The 23,841-nt window shown below is 52.0% G+C and overlaps 1 protein-coding gene across 1 annotated transcript; it reads left to right on the top strand.

Annotated features, from left to right (window-relative positions):
- Nucleotides 1-4,635: 4,635 nt before the first annotated feature.
- MOV10 (Mov10 RNA helicase) lies at nt 4,636-23,840 on the top strand. Its single transcript, XM_054565061.1, has 20 exons — nt 4,636-4,900; nt 13,833-14,003; nt 14,206-14,441; nt 14,644-14,902; nt 15,895-16,026; nt 16,721-16,889; nt 17,595-17,749; nt 18,006-18,179; nt 18,289-18,436; nt 18,816-18,974; nt 19,234-19,337; nt 19,491-19,588; nt 19,683-19,899; nt 20,745-20,862; nt 21,057-21,248; nt 21,500-21,574; nt 22,452-22,577; nt 22,658-22,746; nt 23,008-23,129; nt 23,213-23,840. Exons 1-20 carry the CDS (start codon nt 4,764-4,766, stop codon nt 23,302-23,304), a joined length of 2,973 nt encoding a protein of 990 aa, XP_054421036.1. The 5' UTR covers nt 4,636-4,763; the 3' UTR covers nt 23,305-23,840.
- The last annotated feature ends 1 nt before the right edge of the window (nt 23,841 follows it).

Raw genomic sequence — 23,841 nt, 5'->3', positions numbered from 1 at the left:
GGTTTCCCGCTTTCTCTAAAAAAAAAAAATAAAGTTAAAAAAAAAAAAGCAGGGCCCCAGTGTGGTGGTTGTCACTAAGCAGGAAACAGAAATGGAAGAATCCCTCATGCCTCCAACTTGGGTACTATTTCACATTGACTTTAAGTACTGCTTTCCTTCCACACAAGTCTGACTTAGCTAGACATGTGGGAAAGGCTTTTATCCTGGTCTTCAACAGAGAGCCAGAGGAGTTTCAGTACTCCATCTAAGGTCAGTTCAGATTCCCCTCTTTTCTGAGGGACGTTTCACTGCATTACACTCTGTACTCTTAGAGCAGACGCAAACATTCTGGCCTTTGCCTTTAACTTACTAGTCAGGGTGCCCCCAGGCGATTCCATGGATTCCCTTATCCCCTACAGATTTTTCTAAGAATTTAACTCTTTTGGCCATCAGAGCCCTCAGTTACGTAATTGGGAGAAAGTCAGCCCTCCTTGCCAAGTCCTCAACCTCCTTCTTTAGAGTATGTGCTTGAATTATGTGTATTTTATCATACACTACTGAAATCAACCCAGATGAAAAAGCGCTTTTCTGTGAGGCCTCACTCCTGTATTTGGGTTTGAAATTACACTGCTGAAGACTCATTCGAGCCTGGGCGGCTGTGCTGTAAGTGCCTAGTCCAGTGCCCGCTCTCTCTTTTACAAACTGGAACTTCGATGCCAGACTAACAGAGGTTCATGAGGTAGGTGGCAAACCTGGGCACATTCTCTCCAGACCCACTAAAGACTGGTACATACCCGAGTGCCAATTTATGATTTTATCATTTTATATAGAACTATCAAGCACCTACTACATGAAAAGTCAGAAAGAAAGGAAGATCGGTAAATACAGAACAAAAATGGATGGTTCATCAAGATAAGCTAACAAATTCTCCCTCGAACAGACAACATCTACATAAAAAGGATCTAAGCCACCTGAGGGCAGAAATCAATGTCATACTACTTCAAATCCAGTATCTCAAAAAGCATTCTGATATGTATATGAATGTACAGTTCTCATTCGCAGTAGTTATGTTCTATAAGGTTACCAGCAAACAATGAATTAGCAGATTGCTCCTAGGGGAAATAAAAGATGAGATTCCTGTGAGGTTCTGGTCACATTTTTATCAACTGGCCAATGCACAATTATCGAACATCCATTGCTTATTCACTGGTGTTAAACTCATGGCCAGCACCATAGACTATAACTCATGCCTGAGGTTTATCTAAAGGAATTTTCTCTATAGGGAACATCACAGCCTTCTCATGCTTAGAAATGGCAAGCACTTCAGCACTGTAGGCTTGGGGGCCATTTTAAGCAATGAAGTCAAAAAAAGGACAAAAATGCAAAAAATGTGACCACAAAATACATCACAAAGAGGATATTTGTTTATCACATGAGCTGAAACAAGAAAGAACATCACCTTTGTTCGTCAGCTGGGAACAGACACACTGGGCAACTTTTTTTTTTTTTTCCTGCTCTGGATAGGTCCATGAATGACTGCAAAAGTACTGCAAGTACTGATTCTGAGATTAAGTTTTAGTAGGTGTTTGTAAATACAGATTTCATAATACTGGCCACAGCCTCTCCTTTGATCTATATTAGACTAATTTCAGCATTTCAATATATAAGAGCTGCTTTCCAGTTGCCTTTGGGATTATGGTCCAGTTGGAACACACCAAGTTAGAGAACAGTCGATGAATTGCTGAACCCAAGTTAACTATGGAGTACTGAAAAAATACAGAGCTTTTAATCTTCAAAGTAGATACCTTGTGAAGCTATAAATTTATTTCAGTACCATCACTGGCCAAAGCTCAGTTTTAGATGGCCTTCAGTGTTATGTGGACCCACAGTAAAATCAACCTTACTGCTTTAAAATCAGCTGCTTGTAAATGGAGGAGGATTGGGGATGACTTCAAGAGAGTGAATGAGCTCTGATGGTGTTGCTCAGTGGATTGGGTGGTGTCCCACAAACCGCAAACGGAAAGGTTGCCTGCTTCAATTCCCAGCCAAGGCACTTGACTGGGTTGCGAGCCAGGTCCCCAGCTGGGGGCCTGCGATCAATGTTTCTCTCCCTCCCTCCCTCCCCATCTCTCTAAAAATAAATAAAAACTTTAAAAAGAGAGAGAGAATGAAACCTAAGCTGGATATTAAAGATGGAAGTGTTGACGGGAGAGACCTGGTTCTTCTTGCTGACTCACGTAAAGAATTATATATCAGCAAATCTATTAGCATACAATCAGAGTTTATTAGTGGTCCGTTCCCATGGAAGAGAATGGGCCTAGCTGAGATGACGGGGGGGGGGCAGGGGGGAGGCGGGGGCAGAAAGGCAGAGGTTTAGGGCGAAGCGGGGCAGCAAAAGCAAGAACAGCTGAAGGCCAGGGTGGCAAGCCCCCAGGAGGCCTGAGGACGGGCAGCCAGAGCGCCAAGACTGCCCAGCGTGCCAAGACAGCAAGTTCCTTGTTCTGAGGACTTACATAGTTGGTGGGACGCGAGTAAAATGTTATATTGATTAATGGGTAAGTGTGGTGCCAGCTTTGGGGGCGGGGAGGATGTGACTACCCAAACTTAAGTATGTGTGGGGGTCTGTTAGCCCGAATCCCTAACTTGCTCCAGACTCCATTTGTTCATCTTGTCGTGAAACAGATACGTGACAGGAGGCAGTTAATTAAAGCTGGGGCAATTACCCCAAGTTATTTATGGGCTGCTCCTTTGGGCACTGCGGACCCTCTCCCGCATTTCAGGCCTTGGGATGAAAGCAGTTTCAAGGCCTTCTTTCCCAGATAGTAGAAACGCCACATAGAATTTCAAGGACTTCCCTCCTCCTGTGCTAACATAGTGTCTCTGGTGATACTGGAACACCTGGCAATATTATCGTTCCAGGCTCAGGCCTGCGGAGTGAGTGAGACATGTCTCCCTCCTCCTCCCTGCCTGGGTTTACTATTCATTCTAACTCAAGTGATAAAGGGCGTTTCCTGGCAGCCAGGATGCTGGACTGAGTTCTTCCTATGCTGTCTCCAGCCTCAGAAGGGAAGGCCATTCTAGCCAGTATGTTTGAAAATAGATACAACTGCATATGAAGTGTATATTTTTTTCTAGATGAAACTGGTTTACAGAGGTTTCACGGTAAGCAAAGACACATAACATCATATTTTTACCTTAATTTTGACTGTACTATGGTTGCTTATGTTTTGAGAACATTCAAGAAATAGGCCTTACCACAGGTGGACGAGGTTATGCATCCAAGAATAATGGGGACATCATTGATTTGCTGATCAAAATGGAACCAGATATTCGATTTGGGTAAAGTAGGTGGTAGGTTTTTGAAATGGTAACAGCACATGTCAGAGTTCACTCTCTTTTTCAGTTTCAGGCCTCACCAGGTATTTGGGGGAGAAAAAGGTAAAATCCCTGGTTATTTTCCCAGTGTTTTTCCTCTACTTTGCATAATCAATTTTTAAGACAAATTCTCCTCAGCTCTGCTTTCCCCATCCCTGTAGCTTTGGTTCCCACTGACTTTGCATTTCCTGTTGCTAAAGACTGTTGTTCCTGGCTTTAGATGGTTGTTGGCCTGGGAAAAGGTACAAGGGTAGCCCAGCTGGAGCACGACCTCGGGTCTGGACTCTCCGGAGGAGGTCAGACTGCGTGACCTCCTGCAGCGAATTACTTTGGAGAGCAACACTACTTTTGATGTATTTGGAACCCTGCTATATTTGTTTTAAAATTCTTTTTGTATAACTTTTATTATCTTTGCCCCATTCTAATGTGTTTTTGTTATGCCAGAAGATGCAGAGATGCCCAGGCTCGTTGTTTTCGGTTTGCTGTGGTAGCCCCGCCCCCTTTATTTGTCTTAATAGTCTGGGGTTTTTTGAAGCACGCTGGTCTTCTCTTCCGGGTACTGATGCCCTGGGCTCTTGCTCTCAAAAAGCTAGTATTTTTTGATGATGGGGCCAACCCTTCTATAAAAATAACAAAGCAATGCAAACTGGAGTGCAATTAAAAGTCCAAAGATATGGCTCAAGGGTAGGATTGTCAGTCAGCCTTTCCAAATAACGAAGCCTCTGTAGCAGAGAAAATAATGATTTGTGCTGGCGGAGCCCCTCGTCCCTCCCTCCCACACGTACACACCTTTCTCTCGGAGACACTTGGTTCTTTCCCTCAAACTTCTCTGGCTCTTTTGCCTTCCTCCCTGTCTGAAAGCCCGAGGAGGGAAAATGGGGGAGGGAGGCGTGCCGCTCGCTTCCGCACTGGTTATGCCCCCGGCAGTCTGGGGGAGGTGCTGCCCGAGCTGCCCCAGTCCTGCAGCCGCCGACCCCGGTCCCAGCCCCTGTCCTTTGCTGTCCGGCTTCGCTGTGAACCCCAGGGCTCTGGCGGGTGGGCGTGGGAGCAGCCGGGCCAGGGCTGCTCCCGAACTGATCCCGGGCCCCAGGCGGTACCCGCGCTCCTCGCTTGGCTGGGATCCAGGGGAGGGAGACTGGGGCAAGGGGAGGGCCCTGAGGGAGGGGTCAGACTCCTGAGGAAAGAGTTAATGGGGCGAGGGGGAGGGGATAGGACGGAGACCGGAGGGAAGGCTCAGGTAGGAAGAGCACAGCGAAGGGAAGTCGCTTGGGGAGAGGTGACCCTACAGGGTCAGGAGTCAGAGTTAGGGTTCTCCCCGCAGCTGCACCTTCATCCTAACTTCCTGCCGCGGCGCCGAGTTTCAGTTTCACTTCCACCTACCCTCTCGCTGGGGCCGTACTGCCGCCGCTATGCCCCACAAGTACAGTCTCCGGCAGCTCCGTGAGATCGGCCAGTGCTTCGAGAATTTCCTTCACGTTCAGGGACTGGACATGGAGACAAATCGCGAGCAGCTGCGCACCATCTATAACCAAAACTTCAAGACCAGGTACGGGCCGACCCCCTCCCCGGCCCAGAATCGCGGGCCCGGCGCGCGGCCACGACCCCCGCGGCGGGGCCACCCTTCCCGCGCGAGCGCGCAGGAACGGCAGCTCCTGCAGTGGCTCTGGCCAGTCCCGGGGCGGCGCGGACGTCCCCTCCCGCTTGGTGCCCACGCCCCTCCCGCTCCTCTCGAGCCAGCCCGCCAGCTCTACCCGGTCCGGGTCCCTGCGCCCAAGTCCCTACGGAGAGCCTCCCGCGCAGCCCGCTTCCCCGGCGCCCCGGGCACGGGCGGGGTCCCGCGGCGACCAGCCGGTCTAGGGGGCCGAGGAGGACCGCGCTGGGCCGGGGGAGGAGGGCGTTGGGTGGGGAACCCCGGCGTCGCGCAAGCGCGGGGAAGGTGCTTCTTGGCGGTGGCGAGCGGAGGCACAGGCTTCACTGTCACCCCCGCTCCCTCGCTGAGGGGCTGTTTCTTCCGAGATCCACTATCCCAAAAAGCTGGAGAGTCCCAGAGTGGGAGGGAGTCTCAGGAAGCTTGGAAAGAAGAAAAGGCACCATCTGTATACGTGCCGAACCCCCGTTAGCACCTGTGGCTTCTCCCTAAAGACCCAGGGCCAGGGCCACTCTCCCGGGAGTCCCTTCTACCCTGTGGCTGAAGGGCTGTTTGGTCCCCTTGGCCTGGTACCATCCAAGTGAAAATCAGAGACTTTTCTGTGTCCAACCATAGAATTGTGCTTCAAAAACGCTTCTATCAACAGGCTACAGAAAACCAAGAAACAACAGGGATAAACGCAAAGACTTACACAAATACGGGGTTAGGCTTAATAAGAGACTTGAAAAAGACTGGGTTTTAGCAAACTGAAGGCCAGCGTGGCTGTAGAAAGGGCGAAAGAAGTGTGGGACCGTGTTAACAGAAGTGTGTATTAGAGGGCGTGACTCTCCATATTGACCAGATTACATCTGGAATATTGTTTTCAATAACGAGTGGGACATTTTTAAGAGGGACATTTAGAGGCTTGAGCAAACATCTGAAGAAGGAGCTAAGATGAGACCTGTTTGTGCTCCCACACTGCTGGGCACTGTGGGAATATATGATGAAAATTACACCATCCCAGGGAAGCGATAGAAGCAATGCTATGCGTGTAGTATACAAGGCAACTCAGTGGAGAAGATGGCATTGACCTTGGCTTTGAAGGATAGATAGAGTTTTTGTATTTGGAGGAGGTGGAGGAAAGGCTTCTAAGTTGCTTCATAGTCAGCTGTGAGACTCGGTTGAAAGAAAGCGAAAAATGCCTGCCTTGAAAAGAGGAAAAATTGACTTTGGATATTTAAAAAAGGAAAGGAAAAAAAAGAGAGAGAGAGAGAGAGAGAGAGACTGTCATGATGGAGAGAATTATATTTCCGTGTCATTCCATAAGGTGAATCTAGGTTCACTCAACATACCCACCTGACGCTCTCTACTCCGGGTGGAGATTTCTAGTCTAATTGGACTTTGTTACGCATGTTTGAAACCCAGGCTGGAATGCTGTGACATCAGCCCTCATCCTCCCAGTGGGGATTCATTGCCTCTTCCCCTGGGCTCTCAGCTCCCTCTTCACACCTGGTTTTATAGCTGGATTACACTCTGCCTGTGTTCGAGCTGGTAGGGACTGTCTTAAGCCACCAGACTGTCAGATCCTCGGAAGACACAGAGAGCCTTGTGTGTATAGTAGGTGCTCATTCAAAGCTCGTGGAACCTAACTGAATTAATAAGAAGAGTTGATCTACAAGACAGTAGGCTGTAGGGGATGTGTGGCCAGCCCTACCCCCCATCCGCCCGCCTGCACTGCCAGGAATTCTAGGGAGATTCCTACACTGGAAGGGATAAGCCTTTTCCAACCCGGTTATCCTCAGATGTTACAAACTGCTCTTCTCCCGGCTCTTTTCACTATCCCATCTCCATTCATGAATAAAACCTACATAAGGAGACTCTGCTCTGTGCCTGTGCCTTCGTTCCTGCCTCTACAGAGTATGGTAGGGAGTGGAAGATGTGTAGACCAACAGAGGTACTGTACTGCACTAGTGTTTAGATAGATGGAGTTCAAATCCTGGTTCTGCCCTTCACTAGTTGCATTAGATTTTGAATAACTAGCTGTTGAAGAACAAGAATTCCACCGAGTACATTTTAAAGATGTAATTGGCTTTATTGAAGGATTCATGAATCAGGCAGCATCCTGTCTAATAAAACATAGACCCTCCAAGAAGTACAAAATGGAAGGATTTTTAAATTTTATATATTGATCATAGAGAGGGAGACATTGATTTGTTGTTCCACTAATTTGTGTCTTCATTGATGCTTCTTGTATCTGCCCTGACCAGGAATTGAACCCTTAAGCTTGGTGTATCAGGATGATGCTCTAACCAACTGAGCTACCTGGCCAGGGCCAAAATAAGGCAAGGCAAGAAAGAGTAACAAAAGAAAAGAAAGGGTGTTTCTGGCTGGGACACCTTTGGGCCAGCGAGTGGGAAGGGCTGGCAGCAGAGGTCTTGTAGGGCACATTACCTCACCAGTGTTGATAAGGAAGTGCCAGACTGATTTGCAGTCACATAGAGACCAAAACTGCTATCAAGTCTAACTTTATAGTCCTGAGGGCAGGGGACTCCACCTTGACTCTGTTGTTTGTTGTTTCTTTTTCTTAATGTCTCTGTTTTCCTAAACTGATGTAAAATAACGCCTTTCTCTCAGGGTTGGTGAGGCCAATATGAGCTATCATGTACAGTAAGGCCTTTATCATGTGTGGCGTACTTCTCGGCTTTGGGACTAGTGGCTGTCATTTCAGCACAGTGATGGTTAGGAGTCCCTTGTATGGAGAGGGGTGAGCTGTGAAGTTTCTTTCCTTGGGCAGCAGACTCAGTCTGTTATCAACAAATATTGGCCAGATACCTCCTGAGAGCAAAGTACCGCTTGCATGAGTCACTAGAGATACACGGAAAGAACCTAACTGTCTAAGGAAGGATGTGGCAATTTAGAAAATTATTTAATGACTTGTGACAAGCACTTGTGAGGAAAAGTCTAGTATGCGTTGAGAGTGTATACCTTGCAGACCTGACCTAGTCTAGGAATTTGAAGTTCCTGAGAAAAAGTGTTGTTTGAATGGAATCGTGAAAGATAAGCAGAAGGTGGCAGATGTAAGGGGCAGGGGAGAGCATTGCAGACTGAGTAGCACCTTCAAAGTCTTGGGGTGAACTTGGGAGAACCCGGTGACATGAGAGGCCAGAGGGAGGAGGCAGGCTGGGTGGCCCAGGTCCTGTGGGCCCGTGGAGAGGCATTGCGGCGTTTGTTTTCTTTTTAATCTTAACAGAAATAGCAAAGCACAAAAAGTGTCAAAGGAGGAGACCGACAGGATCAGGTTTCAGAAAGATGAGCGGGGCTTATGGCGGGGAAAGTGGGTTGGTGGTTGAACCTCCGTCCACAGAAGAACACGCCTTTTACTTCAGGGCCCGGTATGTACTGTTTCCACAGAACAATACATGTGTCTTTAAAACAATGTGTGGCCTTCCTCCCTGCCCTCAGACATTTTAAATTCCGTTCTATTTCAATTTTATAAAAATCCTGGTCTTGACCCACTAGTGAGAGTTGCAACCCAGAGTTTGAAAAACATGGAATTAGATGTCCTTTTAAGACCACTTCCAACTCTGATACTATGTTCTGAAATACGGCTCCTCTAGCTGTGGCTCTTTCCTGAACCAGGTCTAAAAAATTCCTTATCGGTCACCCAACAAACAACAGAGGGCAGGGGCAGGGCACTACAGACCAGGGATGTTGACAGCGATAACAAGGTCTGGAGGGGAGCTCTGAACGCGGTCCAAGTAGTGACTGACTGAGGTGCCATTAAGAATGGACTGTCCAGAGGCCTTTGTTGGGGGAGGACCTGCGCCTTAGTTTCTTCTCTAAAATGGAATGATCACAGTCGTTGTGAGGGTTAAATGAAATAATGGGTGTAGGCTCTTAGAACACCACACAGTGAGTGCTCAATAAATGTTTTCTGTGTTGATGTTAATTGCATTATCATCATTACTGTGGAGGATGTGAACGTACCGTGTTAAGCTGTAGACTTACTCCTGTCGACTCTGGAGTCACAAACTGGGGGACTGGGTCTGATTTGAGTTAATGATGGACCAGGAGAAGAGTGTGAAGGAGGAGCCAGCAGCTAGAGCTTGGGAAAGCCTATGATCAGGTAGTTCACAAAGAAATGTAAATGACTAATTAAGCAGAAAGCAAGATCCTCCAACTATATATTGATCAGGGAAATGCAAATTGAAACAGGATACCATTGTTGCCTATCCGGTTGTCAAAAATTTAAAGGATTGAAGATTTCCACTGGGGTCTGGGAAAAGGGTATTCTCAAATTCTTGTGAGTGAAGATGTAAGTTTGTACCACTTGTTTAAAGGACAGTTTTGCAGAACTTCCCACAGTGGTGAAGATTCATGCTCTTTGACCTTGTGTGGGGGTAGGCTGCTCGGCCTTCCCTTGCTAGTTCCTGCCCATTTCCTGAGCCTGCTTTTTCCAATTTCCCAACAATTTTTTAAAATTTTATTTATTTAAATTTACTTTCAGAAAGAGGGAAAGGAAGGGAGAAAGAAAGGGAGAAACATCAGTGTGCAGGAGAAACATCATCTAGTTCCTTCTCTCATGCCCCCAACTGGGAACCTGGCCTGCAGCCCAGGCACGTGCCCTGACAGGGAATCAAACCAGTGACCTTTTGGTTCACAGGCTGGCGCTCCATCCACTGAGCCACGCTAGCCAGGACCCAACTTCCCAGCAATTTTAATAAAACTCTTTTATCACTTAAGTCAGCCATCATTTTTCCTGTTGCTTACAATTAATGACTCCAAATGTACACAGCCATCTAAAAGTAGTGTGACCATTAAAAAAATAATAATAAAAATAATTTAAAATTTAAAAAAAAGATAAAAGCAGTGTGACCACGTCTTCATATATTTAATTCCCTTTCATTACCTTTCTTCCTTTATGGACAATCTGTATACCTGGCACCTAACATCGCAGGCCATTGCACAGCAGTGCTGCGTGCCAGCCAGCGGTGCGCTTGATGTGTGCATTGTCGCATGTTTCATCTATGAACAAGTCTGTAATAATTTGATAATCCTTTTACTCATCCTTTCAGCAAGAACTTGTCGAATAAATATCAGTGCTAAGTGCTACAACTGTATTATTTTTTAAATGAATTTTTATTGTACAACATAATATAATAATGTATGGTTTTCATTAAAAATCAGAACATTGTGATGTATGTTTAGTTTTATAAGAAACTATTAAGACCTTTTTCCAACATGGTTGTACCATTTATACTCCGACCTACAATGCATGAGTGTTCTGGTGTTCCCATATTGTTATCAATATTTAGTATTGTCAGCCTTTTAAGTTTTAGTCATTTGAGTGTGTGGCACATTCTTTTTCATGACTGCATAGTATTCCATGGAATGGGTGTTTACAGTTTACTTGGCTGTCTCCCTGTTAACGGGCATGTGTTCCGTTTCTGGCTATTGGCCACTGTGGATGACTCTGCAGTAAGCATCCTTGCATATATGTCGTTATACACTTGTATTTTTCTTTTCATGAGATTCCTAAGTGAAAGAATACCTGTATTTCAAGTGTCATGAGATATTGTCACATTGTTTTCTCAGGGGTTGTACTTCCCCTTTCCACTTCACTTTTCTATATATACTAAGCAAAACATGTTATGGCTGTTTTCCATTTTTGTCTGTCTAACGGAAAAAAATGGTATCTTGCTTTTACTTTAATTTCTGTCTCTACTTTTGAAGCATCTTTTAAACTTTTTTGGGGTCATCTGGATTTGTTCAGGTTGAATATTCAGTTTTTCTATTGAATTATTCATCTTTTCTCCCCCTAGAAATCCAAGTGACTACATGTATAATACAAGAATTGAGTGTTTGTTGTGGTGTTGTTTTTTTTAACCAGTATGTACTAAGTTTGTGATCTTAAAAAAAGTTTTTTTACGGCTCTCACCTTAGACCAGGCAGGGAGAGGTGAACTGGTGTATAGTATCAGATGTGGGGAATGATTTGAGAAATACTGTGGTGGTAGCACCCACAGTAGAAATTGTAAAATTTGCAAAGGTTCAGTTCCTCTTGCCCCTGTGCCTACACAGAAGTTTTCAGAAATAGGTGATTGTACCTTCATATTTTGATCTGGGCTTCTCTCAAAAGCCAGATCTGGACATCTTGGGCCAACATTGTCCGCAAGCCAACGTCTGTCCCCCAGATGAGGGAATCGGGGTGTCATCCTTCCTACACTAATGACTCAACAGCGAGGCAGAATAGGTTCCTGAAAGCACTGAAAGTATCAGAAATACTTCCGGAGCCTGGCTTCTGTCTGCATTTGAGTTTGCTCAACCTGTGAAATTGAATGACTCACTGACCGAGGAGCCCAGATGCAAGTTTCTGATACTCTCCTGATTTGTCCCTTTGTGACTCAGCAGCAAGCAAGGCTGACAACTGATTTTAAGACTTCCTCCTGATGCTTCCTCCTCCCTCTCTGGGGGAGGGGGATTCTTCTCTTTTTCCTCTTGTTCCTGGGTTGTTCCGGCCTCCTCCGCTCTCTGAGTACTCCCACCACCTGGGGAGATTCTAAACACTTGCTGTGATTTTAAGTGCTACCTGAGGGTTCCCTAATGTTAGGCTTTGCCTCTGGCCCGAATTCTCAGCCTCTGACTCACAGAGCCACCTGCCTCTGGACCACAGTAGTCTCCAACTGAGCATGTCCAAATCCAGATGGGGTGGTCAGTCCCTCCAGCCTCCTCCTCCTGTCCTTGCCTCCTATCTCAGGAATGGCCTTCAAAGCCAAGCCATTGATTTGGGTGTTGTCCTAGATTCCTCCTTCTTCCCCTCTCCACTCCCCCTCCTGACAATCACCAAATCCTGCTCATTTTACATTCTACTTATTATGACCCCTGGCCCCTTTTCTGTCCTTACCACTGCCTCGTTCAGGCCCTTGCCATCGTTCAGATGGACAGTTGCTATGGCCTTCTTCTAACTGGTCTCCTGCCTACAGTCTTGCCGCCAGCACATCCACCCTCCAGTCCTGACGCCAGAATGATCTGAAATGCAAATGTGGTCTTGCCACACCCCTGCTTAAAGCCCACCAACCGGGTGGTTCTGTAACCACAGTGTAGCCTCTGGCTCGGGCTGAAAGTAAGTTGTCGCTGCTCATAGTACTACTGCTACTATTAGTACTCCTATTACTACTAATACGAATGCTCATAATAGTAGCTAACATTTACTGAGCATTTTTTTCTTTTGTCTTTTCAAATGATTCCTTACCCTTTTTAAAACAAATCAGAGCCGATACAAAGTTTTCTGCATAGTGTGGCTCTCATTTGTTTGGGATGAAGGGAAGGGTCAGAGTTCCAGGCAGGGGTCACCAGGGAAATATCTGTAACTGTAAATATCTCCTCCTGTACACTCGTGAGTGACCGTGCTGATTTAGCCTTAATAGTTCCGTAGTGATTACCGTGGTTCTTAGGAACTAGGATTTGCTTTTATTCCCTGGAAAGCATTGAAGGAGGGTGGTCAGCAGTCCAGATCATGAATATGCCCATGTAATATGTCACATGTGGAGATGCCTTCTGGCTCCTGGGTGCCAGTAAAGGAGGAGGACCGCTGGCCTTCAAGGTCAAGTCCAGGCTCGACGGCCTGGCGTGCAGACCTATGCGTGACCTGGTGCCTGCCCACCTCTGCTGCCTCCTGCCCCTCCTTTCCTCGCGCTTTTCTCTCTAGTACAACTAGACTGTGTGCGATACTTACTAATCGTAGCGCCCCTTACGGAGGCCTCTTTATGTGCCCAGCACTGGGTGGTGTGGGTCACAGCCCTGTCCTCTCGGGTAATCCTCACAACCCTGCCAGGTACGTGTCATTGTCCCTGTTTTATAGACGGGGAAAGCGAGGCTCTGAGAGGCGAAACAACCTGAAGTGACCCAGCTGGTGGCGAACGATGGTCCCCTAGCCCCTCAGCACTTGTTCTCGCCTACCCCTCCACCTGGTCCACACTTTACACGCACTCTTGCACCTGACACTAGCTTCTGCCGCCCCCCCCCCCGGGCTCAGTGTGGTCCCAGAAGCCCCCCTTGCTGCTCCCCATGCGGTGGGGGCTGGGACTGATGTGTTCAGCCCCTGATCCCGAGGCAGAGCTGCAGCTCTTGCCCCTCTGAATCCCCAGCATGTAGTGTCTGGCACATAACAGGCCTCTGTAATAAGCATTTGTTGAGTCAACTAAACCAAATTTCAGGCACGGGACATTGAGCTCTTGTCCTTCTGACCAGTTTTCCCTGTCTTTACCTTTCTAGGTGCGTAAAGCCTAACTGCCTTTGATCTCTGGACAAGGATCCTTTCTCTTCCTGCTGGGGTCCTACCTGCACGCTTTGGCTTAGGGTGGAAAGTGCTGTCTGCCAGCCACCTTGCCCACATGCCCAGACACCTGTTCTCGCTCTGACCTCTCTCACCGCCCATCAGCCTGGACCCAGGTCCACCCTCATTCACTCTCCTCAGCCTTAGTTCTTCCTGCTGGGGTGTCTTTGTCTTTTTCTGTCCCCGGTAGTTTCTCCCCAAAAACTTCATTTCTTTCTCCCTCTTAGTCCTCTTCATCGACAGCCCACGAATTAGGCTTTTCTCCTCAGAAATGCATGTCCACAACCTGCTGTTTAAAACAATCAAATTTGGCCTTGGGAAGTCCCATTGCTTTTTCTTAAAACATTAAAAATCCCTTAGATCCTCAGCCTGAGTCTCTGTCCCTGGCCCGGGGGCTCTTCCTCAGCAGGGCCCGGTGTGTCCTCCCAGAGCCACCTCCAACCTCCCCCGCATGCTGCCTGTGTCCCCCTGGCCCCGCTGCCCCGCCTCACTCCCCAGTCTTCTCTGCTTCCGGCAGCTTCGGGAAATCCACCCCTGGCTTCTCCTCCATGCTGTATGGAATGAAGACTGCCAATCTGGCCTACGTCACCAAGACTCGGGTCAGGTTCTTCAAACTTGGCCGGTGGGCCAAGGTGTCCGATATCAGCATGGAACACAAGTCACTGCTCGCCAAGATCTTTCATGACAGGTATGTGTGTGTGGGGCGGGGGGGTGCTGCCTGGTTGAGAAAGTGTTGGGGTAAGGCTCCCTCCTTTAAGGAATGGGGCAAGGGTAGGGAAGGAGCTCCTTGGTCCGGGGGAGGGGGCGCCTGCAGCCTGAAACTTGCCCGAGGGCAACATCCCGCCAGGACCCTCCTGTTCCAGCGCCCCCTTGACTCCCACTCTCCGCAGGGCTGAGTATCTCCACGGGAAACACGGTGTAGATGTGGAAATCCAGGGGCCCCATGAAGACCGGGATGGGCAGCTCCTTATCTACCTGGATTTGGACCGCGAGGTGGTGCTGACCTTGCGGCTTCAGAATGGAGGAACCCAGCCTGTCACCCTCACCCACGTCTTTCCGCTCTTCCGGAGCCCCCAGTTTACCTTCTACTATGGACACCAGGCGCTGCCTTGCTCACTGGGCCCCGGTGAGTGGGTCTCCAGAGGAAGGAGCCTGTGTGGGCAGGCGCTCGCCCGAGGGAGGGAGGGCTGGTGCGTCGGGAACCATGCTGTTGCTGTGCCCTGGGCCCCTGCTGAGGATGGGGCTCTCTGGGGGAGGGTCCAGGACAAGGGTACTGGTGGGGGGCCCCCTCCCACCACACTCCCACTCACTGAGCCCCCCCACCCCAGGTGAGTGCTATGAGCTCCGCGTCCACTGTCACACCACCTTTGTGGGCTACTTCCCCGCCACGGTGCTCTGGGAGCTGCTGGGACCCGAGGAGCCAGGTTCCAAAAAAGCTGGCACTTTCTACATTGCTCGCTTCTTGGCTGCGGTCGCCCACAGTCCCCTGGCCGCTCAGCTGAGGCCCACGACGCCCTACAGGCAGACCCGGATCACTGGCAACCCTGTCATGACCACTCGGATCGAGGAGGGAGAGAGACCTGACCGGTAACTTCTCCCTCCAGCCCTGTCCAGGTGGGGGGTCGGGGGGGGGGGCCGCGACACAGCAGTGTGGGCCCGTGGGAAGAGCACAAAGCTGGAGGAAGCCCAGGCCCGCTTTCCTGTTTGTGTCCAGGGAGAAGGTTGCAGATATGAGGACAGTGGGGGAACATTCAAGGCTTTTCCACCATATGGTGGATCATCAGGCTGCCCCCATGTAGGCATCTCTCTCTCTTTTTTAACAGCTTTATTCATAATACATACATGTCACTCATTTTAAAGTGCGCAGTTCACCCATTTTAAAGTGCATGAGTCAGTGGTTTTTAGTGTACTCACAGGTGTGTGACCCAGCAACCCCCAGTTTTAGGATGTTTCATTACCCCGAAAAGGAGCACGCCCCCGTCGCCCATCGCCCCGCCTTCCCCGACCCCTCCCAGCCGTGAGCAGCCACTGCGCTGCTCTCCGTCTGCACGTTTCCCTTTTCGGAACATTTCGTTTGAATGGAATTTGTGTAGACACCTCTTCTTGACATGGCTGGGTGTTCACAAAATGCCGAGCTGTAAAAGCAAACTGCAGACCTCTGTGTTCTTTTTAGTACAAATACATGTGTATAATACAAATTAACAAAGAGAAAAGTCTAGATGGCTACATATGCCAAAGTGAATGTGGGTTATGGTGAGAATGTTGTTTTATTGTTTTATTACCGATTTTCTGCTTTTTCTCTAATGAGTATGTATTGCTATATACATATATGTGTATTATATACATTTTTAAACGCTTCCAAGTATCGTGCCTTTCCAAGAGCTGAAAGTGAACGGTCCGCCCTTGGGGTGAGCAGCCTGAGGGGCGGTGAGTTCTGCCTCCTTGGTCGAAGGCCGCTGACTGCCTTCAGCCCCAGCATTGGGCAGGGTGCCCGCATTCCCCAGGGCGGGGGCCCTCCGCAAGTCTCTGAAGTGAGGGGTCTTTGTGTAGTGACAGCTCTTCTTCCCCCACTCCTGCAGCTCTAAGAGCTATGATCTGGAACTAACTTTGCCGCTGAAGAAGTACAACCCACCCTCCCACCTCCGGCAGCTGCTCCCCCAACTTCAAGGAACAAATATCTTCACTGCCCCAAAGAAGATTGCCGAAATCAAGTGAGTGCCAGCCCCTGCACCCCTCGTGCCCTCCGCGCTCTGTGTCGGTGCCCCGCTGGCTCCTGCCCACGCCTCACAACTCTGTCCGCAGCCTCCCACGCTCCATTCATTCATGATCTTCGCGTACACTTGGGAGCCCGGGCACTGTTCCCGGTGAATTAGTCTTGTGAGGGCCTGGCCCCTGCTAGTGCAGACAAATGGAGACTCACCTTGAAATTACTCAAAAACAGTTTATCTTAAAATTTCTTACAAAGAACATTTACCTGATAATTTAACGGAGTGCTGAGTGCTGTGAAGAACTGAACTAGAGCCCAGCTGAAACTCATGCAGGGTCAGGGGTGGGTTGTGCTGTTCTGCAGAGGGCAGTAAGTCCTGGCGTCTTGGAGAGGGTGACCTTTGAGCAGGGGATGACGTGGGACTGAGGTGAAGGTGGGGGCTGTAGGGGGACCTTGGGAGGCGTATGTGCCACGCCCTAGGATCCGATGCCCACTCGGGTCTTAGGTAGGGGGCAGGGGCGTTGGAGGGAGGGAGTGTCAGGGCTCCCTTCTTTGAGGCTCCCTAGTCTCTTCTGGTTCCGGATGCTTTCATAGTCCTGGCGCTGCAGTCGGGAGAGGGCAGATACCCCTGGGCATAGGGGCTGCCTGACCCACCCTCCTCCTGCCGCTCCCCCCTCCCCCCACACCGCCGCTGCTAGGGCCCAGCTAGAGACAGCCCTGAAGCACACAAACTACGAGATGAAATTCCGGCTACTACTGCACCTGGAGGAGCTGCAGATGGAGCACGACATCCGGCACTATGACCTGGAGTCGGTGCCCATGACTTTGGACCCCGTCGCCCTGAGCCCCAAGCTGCTCACGCTGGAGGTTGGGGCTGGAATTGGGGGCTGGGATGTGGGCTCAACCCACAGGCCACAGGCAGCACACGGCTCCTGGCGGCGGGCAGGATGAGAGGAAGGGGGAAGCTGTTTGTGCCCCGGAGGGTGCAGCAAGGGGCAGGGTGGGCATCCTGTGCCCAAAAAGAGTGTCAGAGGAGGGCAGAGGGAGGACCCGGGTTTCAGTCCAGACTTAGCTGCCACCAGCTGTGGGGCCTTGGGCGAGTCCGTTGCTCTCTCGGGGCCTTTATTCCCTTATCTGAAAGCGCAGAGCTGCACTAGATCTCAGAGCCTTTTCCCACTCTCAGGTGTTCAATGTGTCCATAGCAGTCCAGAATTACGTGAGATCGGGGCATTCCTGCACCCGAGTCCTGAGGAAGGGACCTGGTGAGAAGCAGGGACTGAGTTTTTAATGAGATTTTAAAGGCACAGTAGAAACTGAGCTGGCCCGAGAGGGCAACCGGACAGTTTGGAAAGCTGCTCCCAAGTGCTGGAATCATGCTTTGGAGGGTTTCCAAGATCGCTGTGCTTAGCGTCTCTGAAGAGCTTGGACAGACAGACTTGTTCCTTCCCTTGTCCCCTGACTCCACTTTTTGTTTGGAGAGGAAAGAGGCAAAACTGCCTGAGCCTTGGGATGGAAGGGGGCCCTCTGCGGGCCTCCCTGAGATAGAATCTGGCTTGTGTTCAAACCCCACAGGTTCCTGGGGTGGCCGAGAGCCGCCCTTCGGTGCTCCGGGGAGACCACCTGTTTGCCCTCTTGTCCTCTGAGGCTCATCAGAATGATGCTGTCACCTACAAGGGCTTTGTGCACCGGGTGGAACTGGAACGTGTCAAGCTGAGCTTTCCCACGAGGTGGGTGTGGGGAAAACCTGAGCTGCCGGAAGGGTCTACAGACATCTCTTTGAGGCCAGGGAAGAAGGGGTGCTGCTCCCTGAGATGAGTGGGACTTCAGGGGGACCCTGAGATGCCTCAGCAGCTCCCTCTTCTCGATGGATTGCATGGAGGTCTTGGAAAGTGAGAGTGCAGTCGAGGTAGATGGAGAGTCCTGGCCTTTTATTGCCCCCCCTCCTAGCTGGAACTCTTTCCCCGTCTCTCTCCCTTCCCACAGCCTCCTGGACCGCTTTGTGGATGGGCTGACCTTCAAGGTGAATTTCACCTTCAACCGCCAGCCCCTGCAGGCGCAACATCGTGCCTTGGAGCTGACGAGTAGCCATCCGCTGTGGCCCACGCTCTTTCCGAAGGCTTCCCGTGGGGTTCCGCTGTCCTCAAATGTGAAGCTCACGTGAGACTGTGGGCAGGGGGCTCTGGGCTACTTGGAGTGCGGGCCTCGGGACTGGAGTCTGGGTGGCCTCTGGGACACTGGTGACTTCATGTTCCCGGCCCTTCTGCAGGCTATATGATCGGAATCTGGAGTCAAACCCAGAGCAGCTCCAGGCCGTGAAGTCTATTGTTGCGGGCACCACCCGTCCGGCCCCCTACATCATCTTTGGGCCTCCAGGCACCGGCAAGACTGTCACTTTAGTGGAAGCCATCAAGCAGGTGGGGCCCGAGTAAAGACCTGGGGCCTGCATACACGCGGACTCCCCCAGGGCCAAGGAGTTGTCTCCAGAGTCTGGCTCCTTCCAGCTGCCCGAACGCCCCGAAGCTGGCATCACGGGTCAGCGTGGCAGCTGAGCGTTGTGGCGTCGGTGCTACACTATGCAACTCATGGAGTCGCCATTCACGTTTCAGCCCAGCAATAAAGGGCGGTCGGGACTAGCAGGAGCCCCGGGGGTCAGAACTTGCCTTTTGCCTCACTGCCTCCTTCAGCTTTGGGAGGCAAATGTCACACTGCACTGGCCTGAGGCATGATCACCACTGAGTCTCCCCACTCTGCCTGGAAGCCGCTTCCCACACCGGCTTATCCCCTCCCCGGCAGGTGGTGAAGCACTTGCCCAAGGCCCACATCCTGGCCTGCGCCCCATCCAACTCAGGGGCTGACCTCCTCTGTCAGCGGCTCCAGACCCACCTGCCCAGCTCCATCTATCGCCTCCTGGCCCCGAGCAGGGACATCCGCATGGTGCCTGAAGACATCAAGGTGCGTGGGGAAGTGCAGGCGGCCGGGAGATAGAGGGTGCCGGGAGGTACCCCCCGGGATGGACCTGAGGCAGGGAAACGCGGACACCTGGGTTCTGGCAGCCACTGGGTGACCTTGCCTGGGTCAGGACCCCCTTCGGCCTTCAGTGCCACCCCCCACCGTGTGTGAAGTGAGAGGAGGGTAAAATCGCCTGGGGACCGAGAGCCAGAGCAAGGGGAGGGGGCGCCGAGCTGACTCCCCTCTCCCTTCACATGCACAGCCCTGCTGCAATTGGGATGCAGGTAAAGGGGAGTACGTGTTTCCCTCTAAGAAGAAGCTGCAGGAGTATCGAGTCCTAATTACCACCCTCATCACTGCCAGCAGGTGGGGTGTGTGCGCGTGCATGTGTGTGTCATAAGCGTGCGTGTATAAGAAGTCGCAGGCTGGGGAGGGGGGTGAGGGGCCAGCCTGGGTGAGCATTTGGGTTTGGCGGTCCGGTGCCCAGGTCTGACCTCTGCCTGGCCTGACACCTCCCAGATTGGTCTCGGCCCAGTTTCCCATCGGTCACTTCACACACATCTTCATCGATGAGGCTGGCCACTGCATGGAGCCCGAGAGCCTGGTGGCCATCGCAGGTGAGGGCTCAGGGTGGGCTGCGGGTGCGCCACCCTGCGGGGGTTGGGGAGGCCCCACCACTTGCCGCTCTCCCCACGCTCCCTTGCTTCCCAGGGCTGATGGAAGTCAAGGAATCAGGCGATCCAGGAGGACAGCTGGTGCTGGCAGGAGACCCGCGGCAGCTGGGGCCTGTGCTGCGTTCCCCACTGGCCCAGAAGCATGGCCTGGGGCACTCACTGCTGGAGCGGCTGCTGACCCACAACTCCTTGTACAAGAAGGGCACCAAGGGCTATAACCCCCAGTTCATAATCAAGCTGCTGCGCAACTACAGGTATCCCGCCCCCTCCCGCCTCCTGCAACCCCGTGCCTTCACACCCCGTGCAGGCCCGCTGGGCGGGGCTCCCTCCTGCAGTCCTGGGGCTCAGGGGCTATGCGTCACAGGAAGGCTGTAAGGCAGGTCGCCAGGTCGGAGGTCTCCTCTCCAGCCCCATGACGGCTACTCCGTGGCTGTGGCTTAGCAAGTGGCTTTCCTTTAGAACAGTTTGCTTAGCTTGTGTATAAGGGCCTGGTCACTGACGCCCAGACACTGGGATGTGTCTGGTGTGGGTCCCTGATGAATTTTGGGGCAATCCAAGGAGAAGTGAGAAAAATGGGGACAATGTAGTTTTTCATTAGCCTCATTGTTGTTTAAAGAGTTATCCTCACTTTCTTCAGCAAGTTCATGCATCTAGAGTGCTCAGGTGAGCTCCAAAGTCCTTAATTCCTTGGGGAAGTTCACCAAGAGTTCAGTAAATGTCAGCTGTTGTATTAGTACTTTTATGTTTTTGGGTTTTACACGTTAGCCCATCAAATTACTGGTGATAGTAGATGATCCCTGTGTTTGTATTATTCTTTTCTCAAAATTGAAACCTGAGAATGGGTTTCTGATGTCTTGTTTTCTTCTTTTAAATTTGGCTGATCTGAAATCCATGGACTGGATCCTCTCCAGAACCACACGTGGCTGTTTGCTGTGGTTTCCAGTTCGAGCAGCAGACACTGTAGATGAATGAGCCCACTATCTGGGGGACAGGGGGATGATGTGCAAGGGCCCAGAGCATGCAGCACAGGGTCCTTGAGGGCGAGGCCAAAGTCGTCCAGCCCCTGGTCTTGCTCTCCCTTCCTCCTCCTGCCTCCCAGGTCTCACCCCACCATCCTGGACGTTCCTAACCGGCTCTATTACGAAGGGGAGCTGCTGGCCTGTGCCAACGTTATGCAGCGGGAGCGCTTCTGCGACTGGGACGGTCTGCCTCAGCTGGTGAGGGGCTCCCACCCCTGCACCTCGCCTTCCCTCCTGTTGACAGTGCAAGGGAGGAGGAGGCTCTGAGTGGAAGCCATGGGCCTGTGTCCTCATCGCCTTGGCCTGGGAGCCCATGTTGCCTGGAAGAGTTTGAGGGTGAGAGGGAAGGCAGCAGGGAGGTCTGGCTGAGGGTTTCCCCTACCTGTGTCCAGGGCTTTCCCATCATCTTTCACGGCGTAATGGGCAAGGATGAGCGTGAGGGCAACAGCCCATCCTTCTTCAACCCTGAAGAGGCTGCCACAGTGACTGACTACCTGGAGCAGCTCCTGACCTCCCCATCCAAGAAAGGCAAAAGCCACCTGAGCCCCCGACACGTGGGCGTCATCTCCCCCTACAGGAAGCAGGTTAGGTCCTCAGTTCACATTGAGGGTGGACTCCTTCCCGCCCCCTGCCTCCTGGAGGGTACCACAGTCATAGCCAGATCACTAGGCACAGGTTCCAGGAGCTCGGGCCTGTGCTGGCTCTCAGTCTGGGACACTCTGGGGTCTGCTGTCCCTCCCCCTTTGCCTCCCAGCTCCCTGGCCTTCTGCCTTCCTGGCTCCCTCCTGCACTGGGGTAATGGGATGAGAGAAAGGTACCTGTCCCCATCTTCCAGGTGGAAAAAATCCGGGAGTGCATCACCAAACATGACAAGAAGCTTCGGGGACTGAATGACATCAAGGACTTGAAGGTGACACCGACCACTGTTGCAGATTCATTCCCTGCCTTCTGTGCCCCATGCTTCCCCACTTGCAGGGACCTCCGCGGGCTCCAGCCCTGGTGTTCCAGGCCACCCTGCCCTGCCCCCCACCCTGGCTGGGATCCTCCCCAAGCCTCTCAGTCTGAAGATCCTGACTGGCCATTCAGGGTGGGACCAGGATGCCTGCGTGTTGAGCAAGCAGCCCCACGCCGTTCTTATGATCTGGCTGGTTTGAGGCCTGTGCCCTAAGGATAAAGTCCAAACTCCCTGGCCTGCCTGACCCGTCATGTGACAGCGCCCCGCTGCCCTCTCCTGCCCTCTCCTGCCCTCTGGGACAGTAGCTTCACTCTCAGGTGGTGTTTCTCAACATTGGCTGCAGATAAGAATCACTTGGACAGCTTCTGGTACTGCCTGTGCCAGGGCCCCACCCAGCCCATTAATACAGCAATCTGGGGGCAGAGCCAGGGCACCCAGGTCACTGCCAGCTCCTCAGGTGACCTCATGTGCAGCCGGGGCTGGAAACCTGCGCTTTACGGTTGCGGGGCCTCTCCCCTGGGAATTCTGATTCAGGTGGTCTGGGCTGTACAGCACATTTTTAACAAGTACTTAGTGACCGTCTTCAGGAAAGTTTGAAAAACACTCCTGAGTGTTTTCTTTACTTAGAACACTCGCCAGCCCCCGCCCAATCCCTTGCACTGGAACAGCTTCCAGGCTGCCCTCCTGGCCCTTCCCCTGCCCTTCAGGACACGCTCACTCCCCTGCGACAACTGCCCAGGGACTTCTCCACTCCCGCCTTAGTGCTAAAGCTCCCCAGGCAGGGCTTGTCCTCTGGGCCCCGGCCGCGGTCCCAGCACTGCCCTCCCCGCAGGTGGGCTCCGTGGAAGAGTTCCAAGGCCAAGAGCGCAGCGTCATCATCATCTCCACCGTGCGGAGCAGCCAGAGCTTTGTGCAGCTAGATCTGGACTTCAGCCTGGGCTTCCTCAAGAACCCCAAGGTCTGTGTGCTGGCCAGGAAAGGAATCCCCCCTTCCCTAGGGCTCTTCTCTCCCGTGACGGCACTGCTTCTCCCTTCCAGAGGTTCAACGTGGCTGTGACCCGGGCCAAGGCTTTGCTCATCGTGGTGGGCAACCCGCTCCTCCTGGGCCACGACCCCGACTGGAAGGCGTGAGCATTCCCACCCCACAACCCCTCTTGGCGGCCACAGCCCCCAGCCTAGCGCTGCTGTACCTTTGTAGGCACCTCCGCGGGGCTTGGGTCACCCTCAGACCTGCCCGTCTTCACAGTACCCCACTTAAATGACCTGACGCTCAGAGGTTAAGCAACTCGCCCAGAGGCACCGGCCGATGTGACCAGAACAAGACTTGGCCCCAGCCTCCGCTGGTGTGCCTCGGCCGGGCACACTGTGAGTGTCCCTGTCCCCCGCAGATTCCTGGACTTCTGTAAAGAAAAGGGGGGCTATACCGGGTGCCCCTTCCCTGCCACACTGGAAATGGAGCAAGGACAGAACTTACTGAAAGATCTGAGCAAGCTCAGCTCCTCTACCTCAGGTATGGCTCGGCCTGGGAGGGCCAGGGTCGGGCCAGTGCTGGGGGTGCAGGTAAGGAAGACAGCTCCCTTCCTGTCTCTCTAGGGCCCCAAAGTCACAACTGCCTCTCCCAGGACCTGGAGGGTGAAGGCAACCTGCCCCTGCAAGTGGAGCCACAGTGGAGGAACGAGCTCTGAAGAGATGCAGCGTTACCTCTCCTCCTCGCCGCCCCCGCCCTGCTTCAGACCCCAGCTTAGCAGAACCCCACCCCAGGAGAAAATGAAAAATCAAGATACCGACTGGAGGCAGAGAGGAAAAACTGAAAATGTCTTTCTATATAAAAGCATCCATGTCTTCTTGGCCTGGCACCTGCTTCCAGAGCCCCCAAGCCAACCCCACAGAAGAAGAGGGGACACTACTGAGAGCCATACCCCTCCCCCTAGCGAGGAACCCAGCCCCCACAACCAGGAGAGGAAACCCAGTGGGAGGTGGCAGGGAAGCCACCCACAGGCTTCTAAGTTTAGCCCCGGCTCCAGACCACTCCCCTCGCCCGCCTCCGAGGCCCAGAGCCAGGCATGACCTCATGCTTTGCTGCCAGACTCCACCCTGCCTGCCCAGAGTCCTTCCTTTGCAAGTGGGATGGGGGGCCCGCCTGCTAAGTGACTTGGGAAAGAGGAGAGATGGGAGTAAGGCTCCAGGCCAAGACGGACCAGGAGAGAAAGGAAGCTGCCATA

This window comes from Pteronotus mesoamericanus, unplaced genomic scaffold (assembly GCF_021234165.1).
Source record: "Pteronotus mesoamericanus isolate MK-2021 breed Mesoamerican mustached bat unplaced genomic scaffold, CSHL_Meso_final scaffold_99, whole genome shotgun sequence".
Lineage (NCBI taxonomy): Eukaryota > Metazoa > Chordata > Mammalia > Chiroptera > Mormoopidae > Pteronotus > Pteronotus mesoamericanus.
This window is presented reverse-complemented; position numbering and strand designations above follow the sequence as displayed.

What these genes read in the sequence shown, in the direction of transcription:
- MOV10 (XM_054565061.1), top strand. Translation starts at nt 4,764, where the DNA reads ATGCCCCACAAGTACAGTCTCCGGCAGCTCCGTGAGATCGGCCAGTGC. An exon ending in AAGCTGAGCTTTCCCACGAG is followed by an intron (nt 17,750 to 18,005) that starts GTGGGTGTGGGG and finishes CCCTTCCCACAG; the next exon opens with CCTCCTGGACCGCTTTGTGG. An exon ending in TCCTCAAATGTGAAGCTCAC is followed by an intron (nt 18,180 to 18,288) that starts GTGAGACTGTGG and finishes GCCCTTCTGCAG; the next exon opens with GCTATATGATCGGAATCTGG.